We start from the raw sequence: 17,914 nt of genomic DNA on the forward strand, positions 1-17,914 counted from the left end.
ATCAGACTTCTTTTTGCAACCAGAGGAGTCGCCCCCTGCTGGCTATTAGAAAGAATGCAAGTTTAAGGCACTTCAGCATTGGCTTCATCAGAGGAACCTGATTTTTTCAAAGACAATCTGTCTCATTTACTGTCAGGATATTATGACAGCTTGAGCATATACGACAAACAGTTCAAAGGGTTTAATCATATATTAAAATATTACTGCAGTTCCTAGGTGGCAGGTATGACATCATTGATTTCCCTCTGAAATGGGATACACACGTCTTAATACATTCACTATGTCAGGGAAGCATCCGGTTGCACTCTGTATGCCATTGTAGTCCTTCGGAGTATTACTGCGCTGTGCAGAAACATTTCCTCAGAAAATCAATTCCACTCAACACCTGTTATGTGTTTGAGGCTGCCACAGGGTAAGCACAAGTATAATGTCATTCGACAGTGTGTTTGCTGCTTACTTACTTGCTAGGATACAATGGCATAAAAAATCTGCTGCACTTCCTACAAGTAGAAAAGTGGAATGGAGTATAAAACCTGAAGAAATGTGTTTGCGGTGTTGCAGTTTTTTTGGAGCTGAATAATACTACTCATTGATTTACAAATCAAAGCCATATATAAAACCAATACTGTTTTTCTGGGACTACATTATAGAGCCTCACAGTAGTTGAGCCAGGAAAGGAAATCATTTTGTAGTCACATGCTCATACTCATTTTATCTGCATACAGAAAAGGGGGAATTTATGTGTAGCTGCACACATAACCCACCACAGCTAATGTACAACTCCTCAAAAATGTAAATACATGTATGAGCTACTTGGCTATGGAAAAACCATGAGGGGACTCGAATAACTGTAATATGTCAGCTTGGACTGCTGTTGACAGATCGTTGACAGTGAAGACAAAATGAAGCAAGTTGAAGAAAAGACTCAACCACATCTAGCAAAACCTTTCCCACTGCAAACCTCTGCTTACTGTGATGGTCGCTCTCCGTCACAGTGAATTAAATCATTTAAACACGCTGATTGCACGGCAGTAGTCTCCCATTCAGTAAGTAAACAAGGTGAAACTTCCCATGGTTAATCTAATGCACAAAGTCGATGAAAGGCAGTAAACACATTTACTTCTGGGAATATAATTAAAGCATGGTACATGAAAACCTATAGGTATCTACAGCAGGCCTGTAGCTGAGTCCTTGTACCTTATCTTTGAGTTTCCAGCGCAACACTAAGCACTGATACTCAAACAACATTATGAATCTGATTTGAATTGTTTTAGTTCAGTTCAGGCAGCAGTCACTGACTGTGAGTCACAGTTTTTTTTTTCCTGAGATAAGTGATCATTTCATCATTCAAACTTGCATCAGTACACACATCAGTAAGCGATCATGTCACTGTTCATAATGCTACAACCTCAAGGCGCTGCGTTTGACTGCCTGCAGCTCAGTAGAAACGTCAGTCTCTTTCTGGTTCAATTTTTCTTTTAGTTCAGTACAAAACTAGGCCCATACATACAGTACATAACGCTGTCTGCTACAGAGTTATTGCATCATGATTGTTTCTATTGATTTTGCAGTCTTTTAGTGAACCAGAAGGTAACATACATTAGCTGAGCTGTTACGTAGATGTGCTATAGCAGCTAAGCTCACAATGGCAGTCACTGGTTCATCTGGTGGATTTGGCATTAAAGATTTGTTCATACATGTACCAAATTCACATCTACTCTGTCCAACTAACATATGAGCATTTACATCTATGAGAATTTTTAATGTTGAAATGAGGAAATTCTGTCTGTCTGCGTGTTATTTGCATATCTCGTGAACCATACAATCTACTTCACGCTTGGTGGGTGTATTGCTGGGGGCCCAAGGGAGTGCTTTTTTGAATTTTGTGCATTTTGGACATTCGGCACATTCAATATTAATAAACTTTGAATAAGCAAGCGAACGTCACTCTGTTCAGCAGTGGGGGCGGAGATTCAGAGCTCTGCGGGTAGACAACAGCTCATTGACTGCATTTCACTTCTGCTGCTGGATACTGGATATATCCTGCTAACACTACATGAATGCTGGATAACGTTACAACCGAACTCTTCTTCACTTCCCTGGAGCACTTCCTTGGGGCCAAGTAATCGGCCCGTTCCGAACGGACACGTCACGAACAGGCACTTCACTAGTGTTGATTTAAATGTTGTGTATATCTGTGAGTTCTGGCTAAATCTTTGTCGAGCTTGCTCAGATTTGTTTCGGATCATCACCGAGAGCCACACCATCAAACTCATTGTTGCAATAAATAGTGAAAACCTTGATGTGACTTTACTGACGGAAATGCTGATCATGCGCTCACTGGGTCCCACAAGTGGAAACTGTGCCATTAGTGCCACTGAAAGTTGCCTACTGTATATCAAAGCCTCCTGCCCTGAAACTGGAACAGATTTAAATAAGGATCAGTGAGAGATAATGGCTTTTACCTCGATTCACCTCATTAGCGTACGTCATGCAAAGCATAAAAGCCCCTTTTGTAGTTACCCACAGGGTCATATTACTCAGCTTAAATCAACCACCTAATGTAACACAACTGTGGCAGGTGATGACAGAAATATCCTGTTATATATCTGGACTAGGAGTAGCCTAATCGAGGGACGTTGATGGATTCATCCATATGCTGCATGGTGCCTGGATGGTTAGACTGTCGGCTATCCCTGTGACCTTTCACCCCGGATACACCCTTCCTGTGGCAGGCTTGACCTTTGCGGTGGCCCCGCTGCCGGAGTGATCCACTGATGGCATTTATTGTCATGCCCCATTTCCACTCAGCCTGTCCATTTAGGGGTGATGGAATAGGATCCGAGAGGTGACCCCGTGCTCCTCGGAGGCTCCTGGGAGTCTGAATCACGGCTGCTCATTCTGTCAGTGTAATGACAAACTCTGGCCTTTAGACGCTCTGCACTTAAAGGAGTAATGATGGATTCCTCACACTCGTAACCCAAACTTACTGCTCACTTCCTGAACACATCAAAAACATACTTTCTGCTCTGTGTTTTTCTTGGTCTACCTTCTCTTTCTTAATAAATCTGTCCCTCTTTCTTTTTTTCACCGAGTATGTCAGTCTTTTTTACGTCTGTCTCTGTTGTTTCTCTCTTTCTTCTCTTTGCCAGTCTTTGCCTCGCACTGTCTGTCTCAGTTTCTCTTTTCCTCTCTCTCTTTCTGTCAGGCTATCTTGTTTTTTCCCCCGATGGCTCATCCAATGAAAGAGCTGCAGTGATGCTATCTGCGCTCCCAGTCTGGACCCGTGTGTGTGTGTGTGTGTGTGTGTGTGTGTGTGTGTGTTGTGTGTGTCAGACAGATTGCTCCTCATAAGACTGAGGCCTCCAGGCTAATGTCACAACAGTCCTCTCACACATTTCCTCAGTCAGCTGCATGCCTGTGCGACTATGCAGTAAGCAGAGCCCGCGGTGCTACCAAGTCAATCCAGTTAGATCAGAGCACGAGCCTTATAGGAACTTGATTATAATATATCATTACAGTATGCATTCGGAATGAAACGTGATAGACAATGAGCTAAATCAACTTCATGAACCTCTAAGAAAGAGGTCATCTTATGTCTGTGGGCCTGGTGTAAAGGGATCCCACAGCGATGAAGAGAATCACTATGGTGGATGATAGATTCCTATAGATGCCTGTTGTCTGTACTTCTATAGCGTGTTTGTGTTGGCTTGCCTACCTTGCTTGTCAAAGCTGTGAGTTTCAAACCTACCTCGATATGTCAAAGCTAGGCATGCCGTGGACCATTAAAGGGTCAGTATGCTTTAAGAAAAGTGCTTGTCAGATTGTCAAACAGCGTCTGAGACCCCCTCCAGGCTGTTCTCATACACCGTTCATAGCTGTACAGTACCTACGAAAAGTAATGCACTGTAATTCATATATATCTCACAAAATCAATTTGTATGTAATCCACATAATCGTGAACCAGAAAGTATAAAGAGCGACAAAGCTTGCGTAGTTAGGAGGTCGGGATCGATGGGTGGGTCCAAAAAAGTAACGCCACTTCTGTAGTTATTTTAAACCAAACCACGATCATTTCCTAAACCTAACCAAGATGTTTCCTGTGAACACAAAAGTTTATTTTGAAAAGACCGTATGTATATAACAAGAAGAAATTGAAACATGTTGCTGGACATTCATAGGAGAATGCAAGAAAATGTAGGTAATAGTAATATAAAGAGTGACAAAGTACATGCAAGGAGTAGGTTGTGGTGGATGAATTGGTCAAACTCAGGACTTTCACCCCGGAGACTCGAGTTTGAGTCCTGGGAGAAGCCTATTTTTCACTTAGTGGACTTATTATTTTCAGTTTTCAGTTTTCAATTTGGTTAGGTTTAGGCACCGAAACTACATGGTTAGGTTTAGGAAAAATATACATACAGTATACGCATACAGTATTCAATGTGTGCTTGTGCTTGCCATGCTATATACATCCAAATGTAAATGGAAACATTGGCAATTCTGCCCCAAGTGCAAATAGTATTGTTAGCTACTGACACCTGGGTGCTAATAGCATCTTAATACCTTAATTGTCTCAGTCATTTTTCCAAGCAACCATCTCAGATATGAGGATTTGAGGCATTTGTTTATCTTCGGGTTTTGGATAGTTGATAAAGATTTAGAAAAAAAACATTTTGGGTGACTTCTTTCATCGTCATTTTATAGCCACAATGATAATATAATTGGCAGATTAATCAGTAATGAAAATAATCTTTAGGCTCAGCCCAAAAATGGTCGGGATTGGTAGCTTCTCTCAAGCTCTTTTTTTTCATTCTTCACTCAACTACTTCGTTCAACACTATGAACACCTTTAAGCTGAGACTGAGTCTGAAAGAGTGTACCATTATCCCCATTGTATCATTGCTCACCCTACTCTCTATGACAGCTCTGGTCGGTCAAAACAGCTATAAACACTTTTGCCTTCAGACGTGGTCAGATGACACGTTTGAACTAGTTCCTGTCAATCATACACTTGTCAGCAGTACTCTGTATTAATACTCAATCCCTACACCTCATGATGCAAGCACGGCAGAGCAGCAGAAACCTGATACTAAAGGAATACTGAAGTTAGACTTTAAAGGCTGGCGATATTCTATGTGTGTCTTATTGTTAACAAATCCAATGAAAAGACCAAAACCAACAATGCTTGAGTCAACCTCTTAATGCTTTCAGAATTACCAGCCTGTCTTTGGCAATCAGCTCGCTTTGTTCCTGTTGACTTTAAAATTAGGTCACGAGTACTGTATATATTTTATTTTTTCTTTAAAGGGTAAAGCTAAAACAGCTGAGCAACTGGTTGGTTTTTAGTAAATGCTACTCAAACGGAATCAAAGGGTGCATTTGTTGCGGTCTATTTTCAGCTGCAGATTTGGTGAGTTAGTGAGTTTTACGGCAGCAGAACAGTGCATGTGGGGTGACTCAAAATAACTACACTGCCAATATTCATAACAGTGCCACAATTTGGCTCACTGGTGTGTTTTTATTAATAGTCTTTAGACAACAATGGAGGTCTGTGGCACAGAGGAATAGGATATATCAGGGTTAAGGCTACACACACAGGATTAATAGTATAAATGAATTGTTGTTTTTCGTCTTTTTATTGGATTTGTTGACTATAAAAAAAATTAAACATTGAAAACCGGAAAAAAAAAACTCACAAATCATAAGATAGATTCTGAAATTAACGAGACTTTAAAAGAAAAGGGAAACTGCTGTTAGGCTTTGAAACAAGGAAAACACAGATTAGACTTGTTATTTTCTCCTGCCTCATCAGGTGAAGGATTCAGGGGAGTGATTCGAGCCTGCCTACAAGATGCCGAGAACACTTACAAATCTAACCGTGTTAATAAACATGTAAACATTCATTTCAAGTACACAGAGATAATATTCAAAATGAGTGAAGTGGTCCTGTAAGTACTTTGTAATGCTAAACGCTATTCAAACCAAAATCCACCAGGACAGTGTTAAACAAGAGGCACTAGAGCTGCATAATTTCCTGTTATTAATACAACTAGCAAAGGACCTGAAGGAACAGACGTGTGCTTCAGTTGTGGCCCAAGTTGTCATGGATGAAAAATTTACATGAATCTGTCCTTCGTCCAAAGGCTGAAGACGTAGTGCTGCATGAATACTGCACCTTTGTTCAGCTGCCTAATGTCCCACATAATCACCATGATATATTAAACATAACCCGTTATGCTAATTGGGCCATTAATTGATCATATTATTGCATTAATTAGTGTTAATGGATTAAAGATCATTATTACATAAATGTGCCACGGCGGTGAGACGCAAAAAAACAGCTGTGGGTGATGAATCCCGGTGGTGTATTTCTCATGGACGACTGATAAATGATGTAATATGGAGTTTGGAGGCAGAAACCTTTAGAGTGATGTAAGACATTAAAGGGCCATTCCACCAATTTTACCGTTAATCAGTTAATTAGTCCTGGTGAGCGCAACACAGCCTGTTGTCAAGAGACACAGTGGCTCTTGAGGAACTTTGTAAAGGGCGGGTCAATTATTATTATTTTGTTTTAGGTTTTTATATCATTCTGTAGCTTCCCATTGGTGTTCCTAGTGTATTCAAATCCGAACATTCACATGTTGGTCAAAGTATGTATGTTTTAGCATTAAAATACTAATTTCCCAAGCCCTACTAAGAACTTTATCCCACGTGACCTGATATAGGTTTCTGCATGACGCTGCTACATAGACAGTATATATACATCCTTATAGTACGTGTATTAACGTTACATACAGTAACTTAGATGGCGGTCGGCACGCTCCCAGTTTGGAGAAGCAGACAGAAGTACCGGCACAGAAGCTAAGCAATGTACTGCTGTGGACGCTACATTAGTTCGGAATTGAAAGTCACACAATAACACAAACAAACAAACTAGAAACAGGTAGACCAGCATCTCCCGTGTTTGTAGGATAAAATGACTGTTTTTGTGAATGGAGTCTGGTGGCTTTGAAGAGAGTTCAGTTTCCCGTCGGAAAGGGCTGTCTGATGGCGAGGTAAAGTGGTGAATATATTCTAAATATAGTGTACACTTCAATTGATATATATTTTTTTTTATTTAGGTGGGCCTTTTTTTGTTTTTCTGCTGCTCCCGTCCACAGCTGCTTTACCTCGCCGTCAGACAGCCCTTTCTGCCGGGGAACTGATGCCATTATATCGCTCTCTTCAAAGCCACCAGACTCCATTAACAAAAACTGCAATTTTACCTCACACAACACGGGAGTATACATGCAACCCCACTTCAAAAAATCCAAACTAACCCTTTCAGTTATTTCCAAACTTAGCACAGCTAACATTGACTCAGCTAGTGGTAGCGTTCACATTATTCATAACCTTATTAATTAGCTTGGTCTTGTGGCCATTTCCATTTGTAAACTCTGGAAAAGAACGCAGATGGAGTCGACCTTTAAGTCTGAGAAAGTGATGATGTCTCAGTGATGTCATCAGGGTTATCTTGACTTTGGAAAGGCTGCATTACAAACTGTGGGTTTAGAATTTGATCAACATGGGGTATTTATGAGACAAAGGTCTAACAAAAAGATGCTCTACATTGCAAATGTAGGTTGCAGTGTGTTTGGAGTTTGACTCCGCAAACTAGGAACTAAAAGTCAGGATATCTCTGCCTCTGCAGATCGATTTTGACTATTCTTTTTGTAGTCTGTCTCTCGCAAGTCCCCAAACTTTCAGGGAATGCAATATTAAATCGCGGGAGTGTAACTTTAATTTATCAGGTCTCATCAGGTCGAGGATTTAATGGAGTGACTTGAATCTTCATACAAGATACGAAGGACACTTTAAAAGATGTGTACAAGCATGTTAAATCACCAGGCTACATTTTGCATTGGAATTCAAAAACTGAAACACGAAGATAACTCTCAGAAGAGACAGAGATGCCAGTGGGTCATCAATAGCAGCCTCAAGAAATCAGTATTGTGTTTTGAGTAGATAAGTGATGTTACTTGTCATCAAGAGGGTTTGGTTGCATCTCTTGAGAATCAACAATTTTGCTGTAAACAACCAGACAATCCTGAGTATCAGTGTGTAAATTTGGCAGTTTAAGCCTGTCTGGCTCGACAGTGTCTGCATTGCTTCTCTCACCTTCTTCAGCCGTCCACTCCTGGTCCCCAGGAAGATCACACTGTGTCCGTTGTAGATGTAGGAGGTGACAGAGGTCAGCCTATCCCTGCTCTCTGTGTACAACGTCCGACCCGACACCAGCTGGGAACCCCCCAGGGGCTGGTTTATATCCAGGCCACAGAAGTGATCATCGATGGGAACAGGCTGCATGGAGAGAGGGAGGGATGGAGAGATAGGTGTTGGGGTGAAGATGAAGAAGGCATTAAGAGTACAAAGACAGAGAGGTGTTTTTTTGTTTTTTTTCAGAAGGTGTGGGGAAGAAAACAGGAGAAGTGGTGAAAGGAGGGAGGGATAGAAAAGGGAAGAGAGTGAGTGGAAGGAGGAGTGAGGATGACAGATGGAAGGAGGGGAGGTTGAGGTAACGAGAGAGAGGGAAGAGCATAAGTGGGATCCAGAAAAATGACTGAGATCACTGTAGACACATGTGAATGCAAGAGAAGAACTCAAACTGACCTGTGGCAAGCCTAACATGCATTAAGTGCACAATTTTCAGGGTTTAAAATGGTTACTTCAAAAGGGCTCTGGCTGCGGCGTATATCAACACGCCTCGGAGCGGGCGAATTTGCGGAGTAGACTAATTGCTGATGGCAAACACGAGAAAAGCGGCGTATTTTGCGCCGGTTTCTGTGATTTTTAGATCACTTGATCTGACATCACACAAAGACACGGCACAAGAGATGTCAGATTTTGATTAAGCATCAAAGAGAGCTGCATGCTCTGCCGTCCTGTTACATCTACTAACATGCACCTCAAACCTTTGCTAATTGCCTGCCACTCAGTGTGTAAATCTATCTTTTTAGGGCAGCTAATTTCTCATTTCACATCCTCGACTTCTTATGCATATTAGTCCTCACTGTTGTTTTTCTTTCATCAAGCAATGTGCCTCAGTTTTACTGAATGTGATCAGTGAAGTGAACTCGGCGTAAACAAACTTCATAACTCAACCCAAATAAGCCATTTTCTTTTTTTTTAAACTAAGTATTGTACGCATATGTGAATATTTGACAATATTTGTTTTAACAGTTGCATTTGTTACTATTTACTGCTTGCAAATTGCCAGTCTGAAATTCTGCAGCTGATTTTTTAACATCACACCTTTTATAACTACTTGGAAAGGATCATCAGAAATTCTACTAACTAAAGGCCGTTACACACCAGGGGCTTGACGAATAAATGACATACTTGCCAGCGAATATTATATGTCTAGGGCTTTTATTGTGACAGGTAAGAACGAAAGGAGTAGATCTGGTCTGCGCTGCCTTTGCCAAGGTTGAAAGGAGTATTAAAGGTTGCTGTCTTGGTTCGGACTATGGAGCCTCCACGTAGTTTCATTAATATAGGCGCAACTCAACCCGTTCCGCACAACCTGATTGGTTGATGCCTTTATTCATGGTGCGAAAGCTTAGAAAAATCAACCTTGTTCTGAAAAAAGTCACTTTTTTGCCAAGTAATATTAGCATTTTGTGTGAAAATATTCAGACAAAACAACACTTCAATAAAATATATTGACGTGCAAATGAATCGCATGTAAAATAGACGGTGTCTAAAGGCCTCTATGAGTTTGTCCTGACGTTTCATCTAGCAACACCAGCAGGTTGACATTTGTAATTTTAAGTCTCATCAGCTATTGGATAGATCGCCATGAAATTTGGTACAGATATTCATCAGGTTTAATTGTAATTATGAGCAAATACCTTCAGAAGATTCTTTTACCCATCAACCTCAGCTGTTTGGTTTAGTAGAAATTATCAATTGTTTGCATGCTAACACTCTTAACTAAGATGGTGAGCATTGAACATCATACAAGCTTTAAATAAGCATGTTAGCGTTTACATTGTGAGCATGTTAACATGCTGAAATTAGCATTTAGCTTAAAGCGATAGTGTGGGTGTTTTGAAATGGAGCTGGAGTATTTATCCACAGTCAGAGTATAACCTACAGTAGATGACGGTCAGCACGCCGCCAGTTTGGAGAAACAGACAGGAAATACCGCACAGAACCAAAGCAATGCTGCAATACAGCTGTGGACAGGGCTGGCAGTAAAGCGTATTTTAGCCACCTAAAAGAGAGGCTCACCTAAAAAATTCGATATCCGTTTAAGTGTATGCTATATTTAGACTATTTTTACCACATTATCTTGCCATCAGACAGAACATCCTGATGGGCAACTGAACTGAAAGAATATTCTAAATATAGCGTACACTTAAACTGATACTGATACTGTTTTTTTTAGGTAGGCCTTTCTTTTAAGTGGCTAAAATATGTTTTGCAGCCGACCCCGTCCACAGCAGAACATTGCTTTGCACCTGTGTCGGTACTCCCGTCTGTTTCTCCAAACTGGGGGCGTGCCGACCGTCATCTACTGTAGGTAATACACTGACTGTTGATAAGTACCTCATACAACCCCACTTCAAAACACCAGAACTATCCCTTTAAATCACCCCTGTGACTAAGTACAGCCTCATAGAGCCGCTATAGCGTGGCTGTTTTTTATTGTTATCTCAGTAATTGGCAGATTGTGACATTGGCATTTTGTTACTTTCTAGCAGTCTAACATTTAACAAGCAACAAGCGTCAGTGAAGCAGCAGAATAAAACCCAATTGGTCTTAATAATGAATAGTAGTAATTATCTTAAGACAGGCACGTTCTTGACACAGGAAGGAAATATGTGATATCAGTATCGGCCTCAAAAATCGGTGCGTCCCTAGACACACTTTGCTGTTGATCTTTCACTGAGTAATTAATCATTTAACCAAAGAAACGCAGTATCGAATGACATCTTAACAAAGCTGAACCACTGCATGTCATTTACAGTCCATTTTAGATATAAAGCTCTTTGGTTAACTGCGCAGTGAGAGTTAATTATTGCATTATTATGTGTCTCCGTCCTCCCTCAGTTGCTCCTATGAATAACATTACATCGTATTTGTTTGATGGCATGGTGGAATCAAAGTACATGTTGTGAAGCACCAGAGCAATGGATGCGATGAATATCATTGTTTTCATGGTTCACTTTCAACTCGTTTCCATGAAAGCCATTCATTATGCAGAATTATAGCTTTCACAAAGGAACCGACTTGGACATTTACAAGGAAGCCCTTTTCTCAAGATCAAGAACAGGTCTCAGAGGGTTCAAATACTGCTGACAGCGACAAGAGTGGAAGGAAGGAGGGGGGGGTGGAGAAAGAGGAGGAGAAGAAGGCGGGAGTCAGTGCCCAAACCCCTGAATGAAATCAAAGCTCCATACAAAACTCCTCTGATTAGCATTGTGGAATTAATCTCGTCCAGCTTTTCTGCTCTCGCGGTATCCTGAAAACCTGAATGGTGTCTTCAGTGCAGCTCTGGCTCTGCCTGCTTATCAGCTTTTTAGGCTCCAATCATAGTTGTGGATAATCAAAGAACCAACTTTCAGTAAACCTATATCAATGCTGCTCACCACCTTTCATAGTTGGTCTAAATATGTGTGTGTTATAGGCAGCCTGGTCTCCTAAAAATTACATTCCTATACAGCGAAACTGCATTGTCAATTACGTTTTGAGGGAAACGTATTTTCTCCCGGATTACGTTCTTTTTTGTCGTATCACAAAGACGTTTTAATCCTTGTCTTTTTAGGAAGGAGTTTGGGTTGGATGGTTGGGTCATACAAACACAGGACTTTCACCCAGAAGACCTCTGTGCGTGTCCCGTGTGAAATCAAAAGTCAATGTTGAGTTATTTTCAAATACATCTGTAATGTAAATAATAAACATGATATTTTACTAAACCTAACCAAGTAGTTTTGTTGTGTTTTTGTTTTGTTCCAATTTATAACATTAACCACATGTTTAAAACTATTTAAAACTGCGACCGTAATCCATGAGAAAATATATTTTCCTCGAAACATAATTGAGAATGCAGTTTAGTTGTATGTGAATGTAATTTTGTAGGAGACAGGGTTGGTTATATGAGGCAAAATCCGGGACTGCCCATTGCCCCGATAACACACACTCTTTCTGCAACAAACAGAATCACGTTGCTAATTATTATGCAGAATTACAACATCGTACCCTTCCCGGTCTTGTTGCCTTGAATGCCTTCGTTGGTTGGGTTGGTTAGGTTTAGGCATGAGGAGTGAGATTAGTTTAGGTTTAGGGTAAGAATATTAGGGTAAGCCAACCTGAGGCAGAGTAAGGCAGGTCATGCCTTCGCCATGGTAGGAAGAAAAACATTGTGACTGGGAAGGTCCGATGATGTCATTTTGTATAATAATTAGCCATGAGCTTCTGTTCGGGATAACGGGCTGCCGGGACATTTTCAGACTATTGGGGTTTCGGAATAATGGGCCGTCAGAACAATGGCATGGCACCGCAAAATCAAAGGGTTCACCGGTGCCTTTCTCTCTCTACAGTCAACCTACCGCCTTGGTGCACTGCACGTCCTTTCCCAGCAGCCAGTGCAGCTCCAGGTTCCCCTCTCCCTGGTAGCAGGACTGCAGCCGCTCCTTGATGCGTGTATTGATGTCTTGGATGGTGAAGACGCAGAGAGCGGAGTGATCCGGGGGGTCGTGGCACTGCTTCTGTCCCTTGGAGAACACGGCGAAGAGCACGTCCTCCTGGGCGCTGATGTTAAGCGACTTTGCCAGAACCCTGCCGGCCTTGGATAGGTAAGCTGCCTGCAGCAGACGGTACTCCTCACCTTTGTGCACACACCCCACAGGAAGTGACACATACGAGTGGAACTTCTTGTCGCCCTTGCAGAGGCGGATGATGCGGGAAGTGTAAAACAGGTCGCCAGGTGAGCCGCCAGCGGGCATCCCGTTCTCGGGCGTCTCCGGCTGGACAGTCATAAAGTAGACGAAGCTGCCGCTGGCGAAGCCGTAGATGTAGTAGATGTCAAAGTGTGGGACAAGAGCCAGCGTGTCTGAGGGGATTTTAATAAGAGAGGAAACAAAGTCAGTGTGAAGCTCGTAGTCCAGCATGGCAGAGGATTCTGGGTCACGAGGCAGTTTGCGGCTGGAGATAGTTGGGAAGTAGTCCTGTTTGCCGCCGACGGCCGTGCCGATGTACAGAGTGGCATCCTGGCCCTGCGAGGGCACAACAACCCCGTACATCGTCCCTGTTTGGTTGTCACTGGACAGGTAGTGTTCTTTCTTGTGTGTGGGCTCCACGAGGATGAACAAGTCATCCAGCCTCATCAGCTTGCAGACGCCCTGGTAGAGACTCCCACAGGCCAGCAGCCGGTTGTGAGAGTAGTCAACAAGCAACAGTTTGTTGACATTGTCGGTGGAGGCAAGAGGCTCGGAACAGGGTTGGACAATCAGCGGTGGATAACACGCTTTGTTGTCATACTCCGGGCCCGTATCGTGGGACACCAGGAGGGTGAGATTAGATGACAACTTGTAGATTCGGTTGACGGCTCCGATGTACAGAGCTCCAGTGGACTGATGCACAGTCAGGTGGTTCAGCGACCACTCCCTCCTCTCTGATTGGAAGGTGTTCGGAGTCTGTCCGACAGTCGTCTTTTGATTCACAGAGATTAGAGTCAATAGCCACAGTGCCAGGGGCCATGACATGACCTTTAGAGGACGGTGACCTTTAGTGCGGCCGCAGTAAGTCCATCCTTTATCCAAGCACGTTCCCATCCCCAAGTGGGCTCCAAAAAAATACCGAGCTCAGACAAAACACCTGGGATCCCGTGTTACCAAGGAGCGCTGAAAAAGATGAGTGCGGTCTCGTCCTCTTCGAGTGATCTTCACATCATTCTGAAAGAGAAAATAAAGACATTTGTTTTAAACTCCTTGATTCTTTCGAGGGTGAAAATGTGCTTTAAGGGTATCATTAGACATCTAAAAAAAATATATGTGCTTGTTTTCCCCTCTATCTCTGCTTAGTCAGACACATGAGACATCAAAGAAACAAGTAATCATTTGTTCAAACTGTCTCCCCATATTTACTAGCTCAAGAGATGGTCCAATATTCGCCCTATCAACAGGGGGGCTCATTATATTCGCCTCTCTGTAAGAGAGAACTAACTGCGGCCTGTTGTTTGAACAAAGCAGTGACACACTGTAGCCATGCCTTCCCTCTGTTTGGGCGGCTAATTAAATGATCCAAATGTATTAATTATGTGTCCATATTTTGGGTTCCCTGTTTCCCTTTCTCCCCTCTGCCTTGTTCGCTTAAATGGTTGAATCCAGGAGGAATTAATCACTCTCCACTGCGGCCGACATTCCTAAATTAATCAGGCTTTTTTTCTAGGGATGGCAGGGAGTCATTAGAGATTCAGAACCAGGCGGCATCAACCCTCACACTTCCATGTTTAATTTCATTAGCATATTTTATGTAGATATTTCCAGGGGACAAAACAATGTCCGTCAAACACACGACGGATTGGAGGATGGATGAGTTAGACACATGACAAAGGATGTTTGATGTTTTTTTCCCACCTTGTCATAACTATTATGTGATGTATGTTTTAGTTTGATGCAAGGTGTTTCTCATACAGATGAGACAAAATGAGCTAATTTTTACCGTTTTTTTATCTCAAAGTAAAGACAGATGATTAGTGATTAGGCAACTCAAGCATCGCAGATAAAGTGGCTTCACATATAGCGTTACTTCATCGCAGTCCATTAATGGAGTAATAAAACTGCCTCCATAGGAGGACGGGCCATAAATTAAGACACCTACATCACCCTAAATCCTGTCTGTGCGCCACCAGAAGCTTCTCCAATCTGGCTCCTAAAGGCTGTTTCTATCTCCCCCTTTGTCCTCGCCAGCAGCCCCTTCACACTCCTCTAATATTACTTTTTTTTTTTTTTTAAATCATTCAAACCCCTTCAGTGAAATGCCTCTAAATTTCCTCTGAAAAGCCTTGCCAAAAGCTAGAAGGCTTTAGCTCAAAGGCAACTGTCTGTTTTTTGGCTGCAGCTAACGTAAACAGGGTGTTTTCTCAGCCAGACTTCCCGGTATAAGTAAAGGTTAAATGAAGACAGCCATGTCAGAGCCTAATGCGGGGGTCATGATGCGGTGGGTGCTCTCCATTGGCCAGCTAAAGAGGACGTCCGGCTGAGTTGAGAGGGAGCCAGGGACGGAGCGGATGGACCGACACTGAGCTGGCTGGGCCGAGTCCAGCTCCACTCCAGCATCTCCTGTCCATCTGTCCCCGCCACGCTCACGCCAGGGGAGAAGTCACTCCAGTGTCTCGACCTACTCTGCTCAATTTGGCAGGCTCAGTGTGAGCAACTCTGCCCGTAATTGGCCACCAAAGAGTAACATCTGACACACGCCGTATTGCTGAATTTGAATCCAAAGTTTAATATTTGCTTTTCTTTAATTGTAGTATGTGACATTTACTCAGACTTATGTGAATCAATCTTAGGCACACTCTGCTTATCTCAGTCTTTATCTTTATCCGCTTTAAAGGAACAGTGTGTAATATTTCAGGGGATCTATTAGCAGAAATGGAATATAATATTCATAACTATGTTTTCATTAGTGTATAATCTAATAAGCTTAGAATGAGCCGTTCATATCTACAAAGGAGGCAGGTCCTCTTCACAGAGTCCGTGATGTTGCTCCGCCATGTTTCAACAGTAGCCCAGAACGGACAAACCAAACCTTTCGCGTTTTTAGTTCTCTGACACACTTGTGAAACTGCAGAAACACGAGATGCAGAGTGTAAAACCGTGGTACCACCAGCCGCCGTCTGACTTCCATTGGTCCTAAAGTAGTGTTATTATGGAAAAGATGGCCTCTGAGAGAAGCGAACGGCGTTACCACGGTTTTGGACTCGGCGTCTCACGTTACCGAAGTCTTGGAAAGGGAAGAATGAGCGGAGGGGTACTGAATTGGTTGCAATCTGCAACCACACCACTAGATGCAGCCAAATCCTACATACTGTACCTTTAAAGGTCCAGTGTGTAACATTTAGGAGGATCTATTGGCAGAAATGGAATATAATATTAGTAAATATATTTTCTTTAGTGTATTATCACATGAAAATAAGAATCGTTGTGTTTTCGTTACATTACAATGAGCCATTTCTATCTACATACGGAGCAATTTCTCTTTATGAAGCCGGCCGCCATGTTTCTACAGTAGCCCAGAAGGGACAAATCAAACACTGGCTCTACATAGGGCCATTCACATTTTCATGTTTTTGCATTTTCGCATTTTCCTGTTTTTGTGTCATCCACCGTAGTTCTCCTACACGATTGGCAAACAGTAGAAGATTCAATTGGTTGCAATCTGCAAATATCTGCAATATTGCAGTATATTGAATTGTAACGCCTGTATCATGATTTGTATCGTATCTCCAGATTCTTGACAATACACAGCCCTAATTTAAATGTTAGTTGACTGAAGCTTCCTTTTCCTTTCCACTTTTTTTTTTCCAACTGGACACTTAAACTGTTTGCTGTTATTAGTTCTCAAAAGCTGAGATTTGGCAGGACATGTTGGCTCTAATGTTTACAGCTGCTTCTTCTTATTTTTGGGCAAAATAGTGTCCAGCTAATTCCTTCTCAAAATCCCTCAAATCATTTGCTTTGCAAGCTGATGAGTCCATGAACCAGATTCAGCGTTGATGTAAAGACGATTTTCTCTCATTTGTCCTTTTTTATGTGAAACCCCATTGAAAAGAGTATTCAGGCATTTTTGAAATGTGTCAGAGGAGGCAGTGACAGCCCTTTATTTCAATAGCTTCTGGGTGCACTCGAATATAAACTCTTTGAAGCATTCATGTGTTTGTTTTCAGCAAACCAAATTGCCTAAACCAGTGGTCACCGGAAGAACCTTTACTCCCTGGAGTGCAAACCTTTTTTATAAATATTTCCTCTTCTTTTTGATGTAAGCTTTTTCGTGTGAAAAGGGGATGCTGGAATGGGATGTAATGTATTAAAGAGCTGTTTGAAAGTGGGCGGATTATATCACAGAAATCTGACTCAATCCTTTGTGCATGTTCTTGAGCTGCCACAAAAAGGAGCAGAAAAGTGGTTTTGTGTTTACCAACTCGTCTCTACTTTGTGGCGTCCAACAGAATCCCACTATTTCCAATTTCTCCTGTTCAAATCACACTGCAAACATCCTGGTGAAGACCTTTAGTGTAATCGGCGTTGTAATCTCATCAGAACCTCAAGCGCTGTCCTTTTCTCAGCTAGAAGTAATTAATAAGACAGCGCTCTTGATGTCCAACAGCAAATAGCAGACCATATGATATTTGCGAAGCCAGGTTTGAGTCTGGTGTGACCTTAAACAACAGACGCCAGCAGTGCCACCCAGAGGTTAATTCAGTGTTGAGAGTCTCCAGTCAAACCCCTGGAGGAATTACAGAACAGGGAGGAAAAACAAGGAGAGAAAATAGGAAGTGCTGGTGGCAAACGAAGCCAGGCAGGCAAGCAGCAGCAGCCTCATCGCTCCATCCATTTCTGTTCTCCCGGCTTTGGTCACGTCTAAGGCGTGCAGTCATGCTGCTCAGTGTTTACCCTGGATTATAGAGACAACTCTTTGCCCTGCGCAGTCCTCCCCGCTGAATTCTCCACCTCGCCACTCAGACACGCTCCAGCCCAGACGTGACTCATTCACACTCACACAGAGGAACATGGGTTTGCTGAGAACCCCTGAGGGACGCAAAGCCTCTCAGCGGGCACCAATCACGGCGCAGACGAGGGAGACGCCGACCTATTGCACTCCGCAAACGCGACCCTTTGACCCGGATCGGGATCAGTGGAACCAA

At 42.5% G+C, this 17,914-nt stretch overlaps 1 protein-coding gene and 1 long non-coding RNA gene across 7 annotated transcripts in view; one reads left to right on the forward strand and one right to left on the reverse strand.

Moving 5' to 3' along the window:
• The window catches only part of LOC119489668, a 125,289-nt gene extending 112,228 nt beyond the window's left edge, over positions 1-13,061 (forward strand). For all 3 annotated transcript variants that reach the window (XR_005207232.1, XR_005207227.1, XR_005207235.1), the window contains exons 6-7: positions 12,588-12,842; positions 12,937-13,061. This is a non-coding gene — a long non-coding RNA (uncharacterized LOC119489668). The remainder of the gene's footprint in view (positions 1-12,587; positions 12,843-12,936) is intronic.
• The window catches only part of LOC119489643 (plexin-A2-like), a 98,014-nt gene that overhangs the window by 69,368 nt on the left and 10,732 nt on the right, over positions 1-17,914 (reverse strand). For 3 of the 4 annotated variants that reach the window (XR_005207225.1, XR_005207226.1, XM_037772371.1), the window contains exons 2-3: positions 12,597-13,940; positions 8,161-8,343 (exon numbers count right to left, since the gene is read on the reverse strand). Coding sequence is in view for 2 of the 4 variants with exons in the window: in XM_037772371.1 (XP_037628299.1) it covers positions 8,161-8,343; positions 12,597-13,820 (1,407 nt within the window). In the remaining 2 variants the exon portion in view is untranslated. Of the gene's footprint in view, positions 1-8,160; positions 8,344-12,596; positions 14,151-17,914 lie in introns of those variants that run through there. The other variant, XM_037772380.1, reaches the window with a different exon arrangement.

This window comes from Sebastes umbrosus, chromosome 1 (assembly GCF_015220745.1).
Source record: "Sebastes umbrosus isolate fSebUmb1 chromosome 1, fSebUmb1.pri, whole genome shotgun sequence".
Classification (NCBI taxonomy): domain Eukaryota; kingdom Metazoa; phylum Chordata; class Actinopteri; order Perciformes; family Sebastidae; genus Sebastes; species Sebastes umbrosus.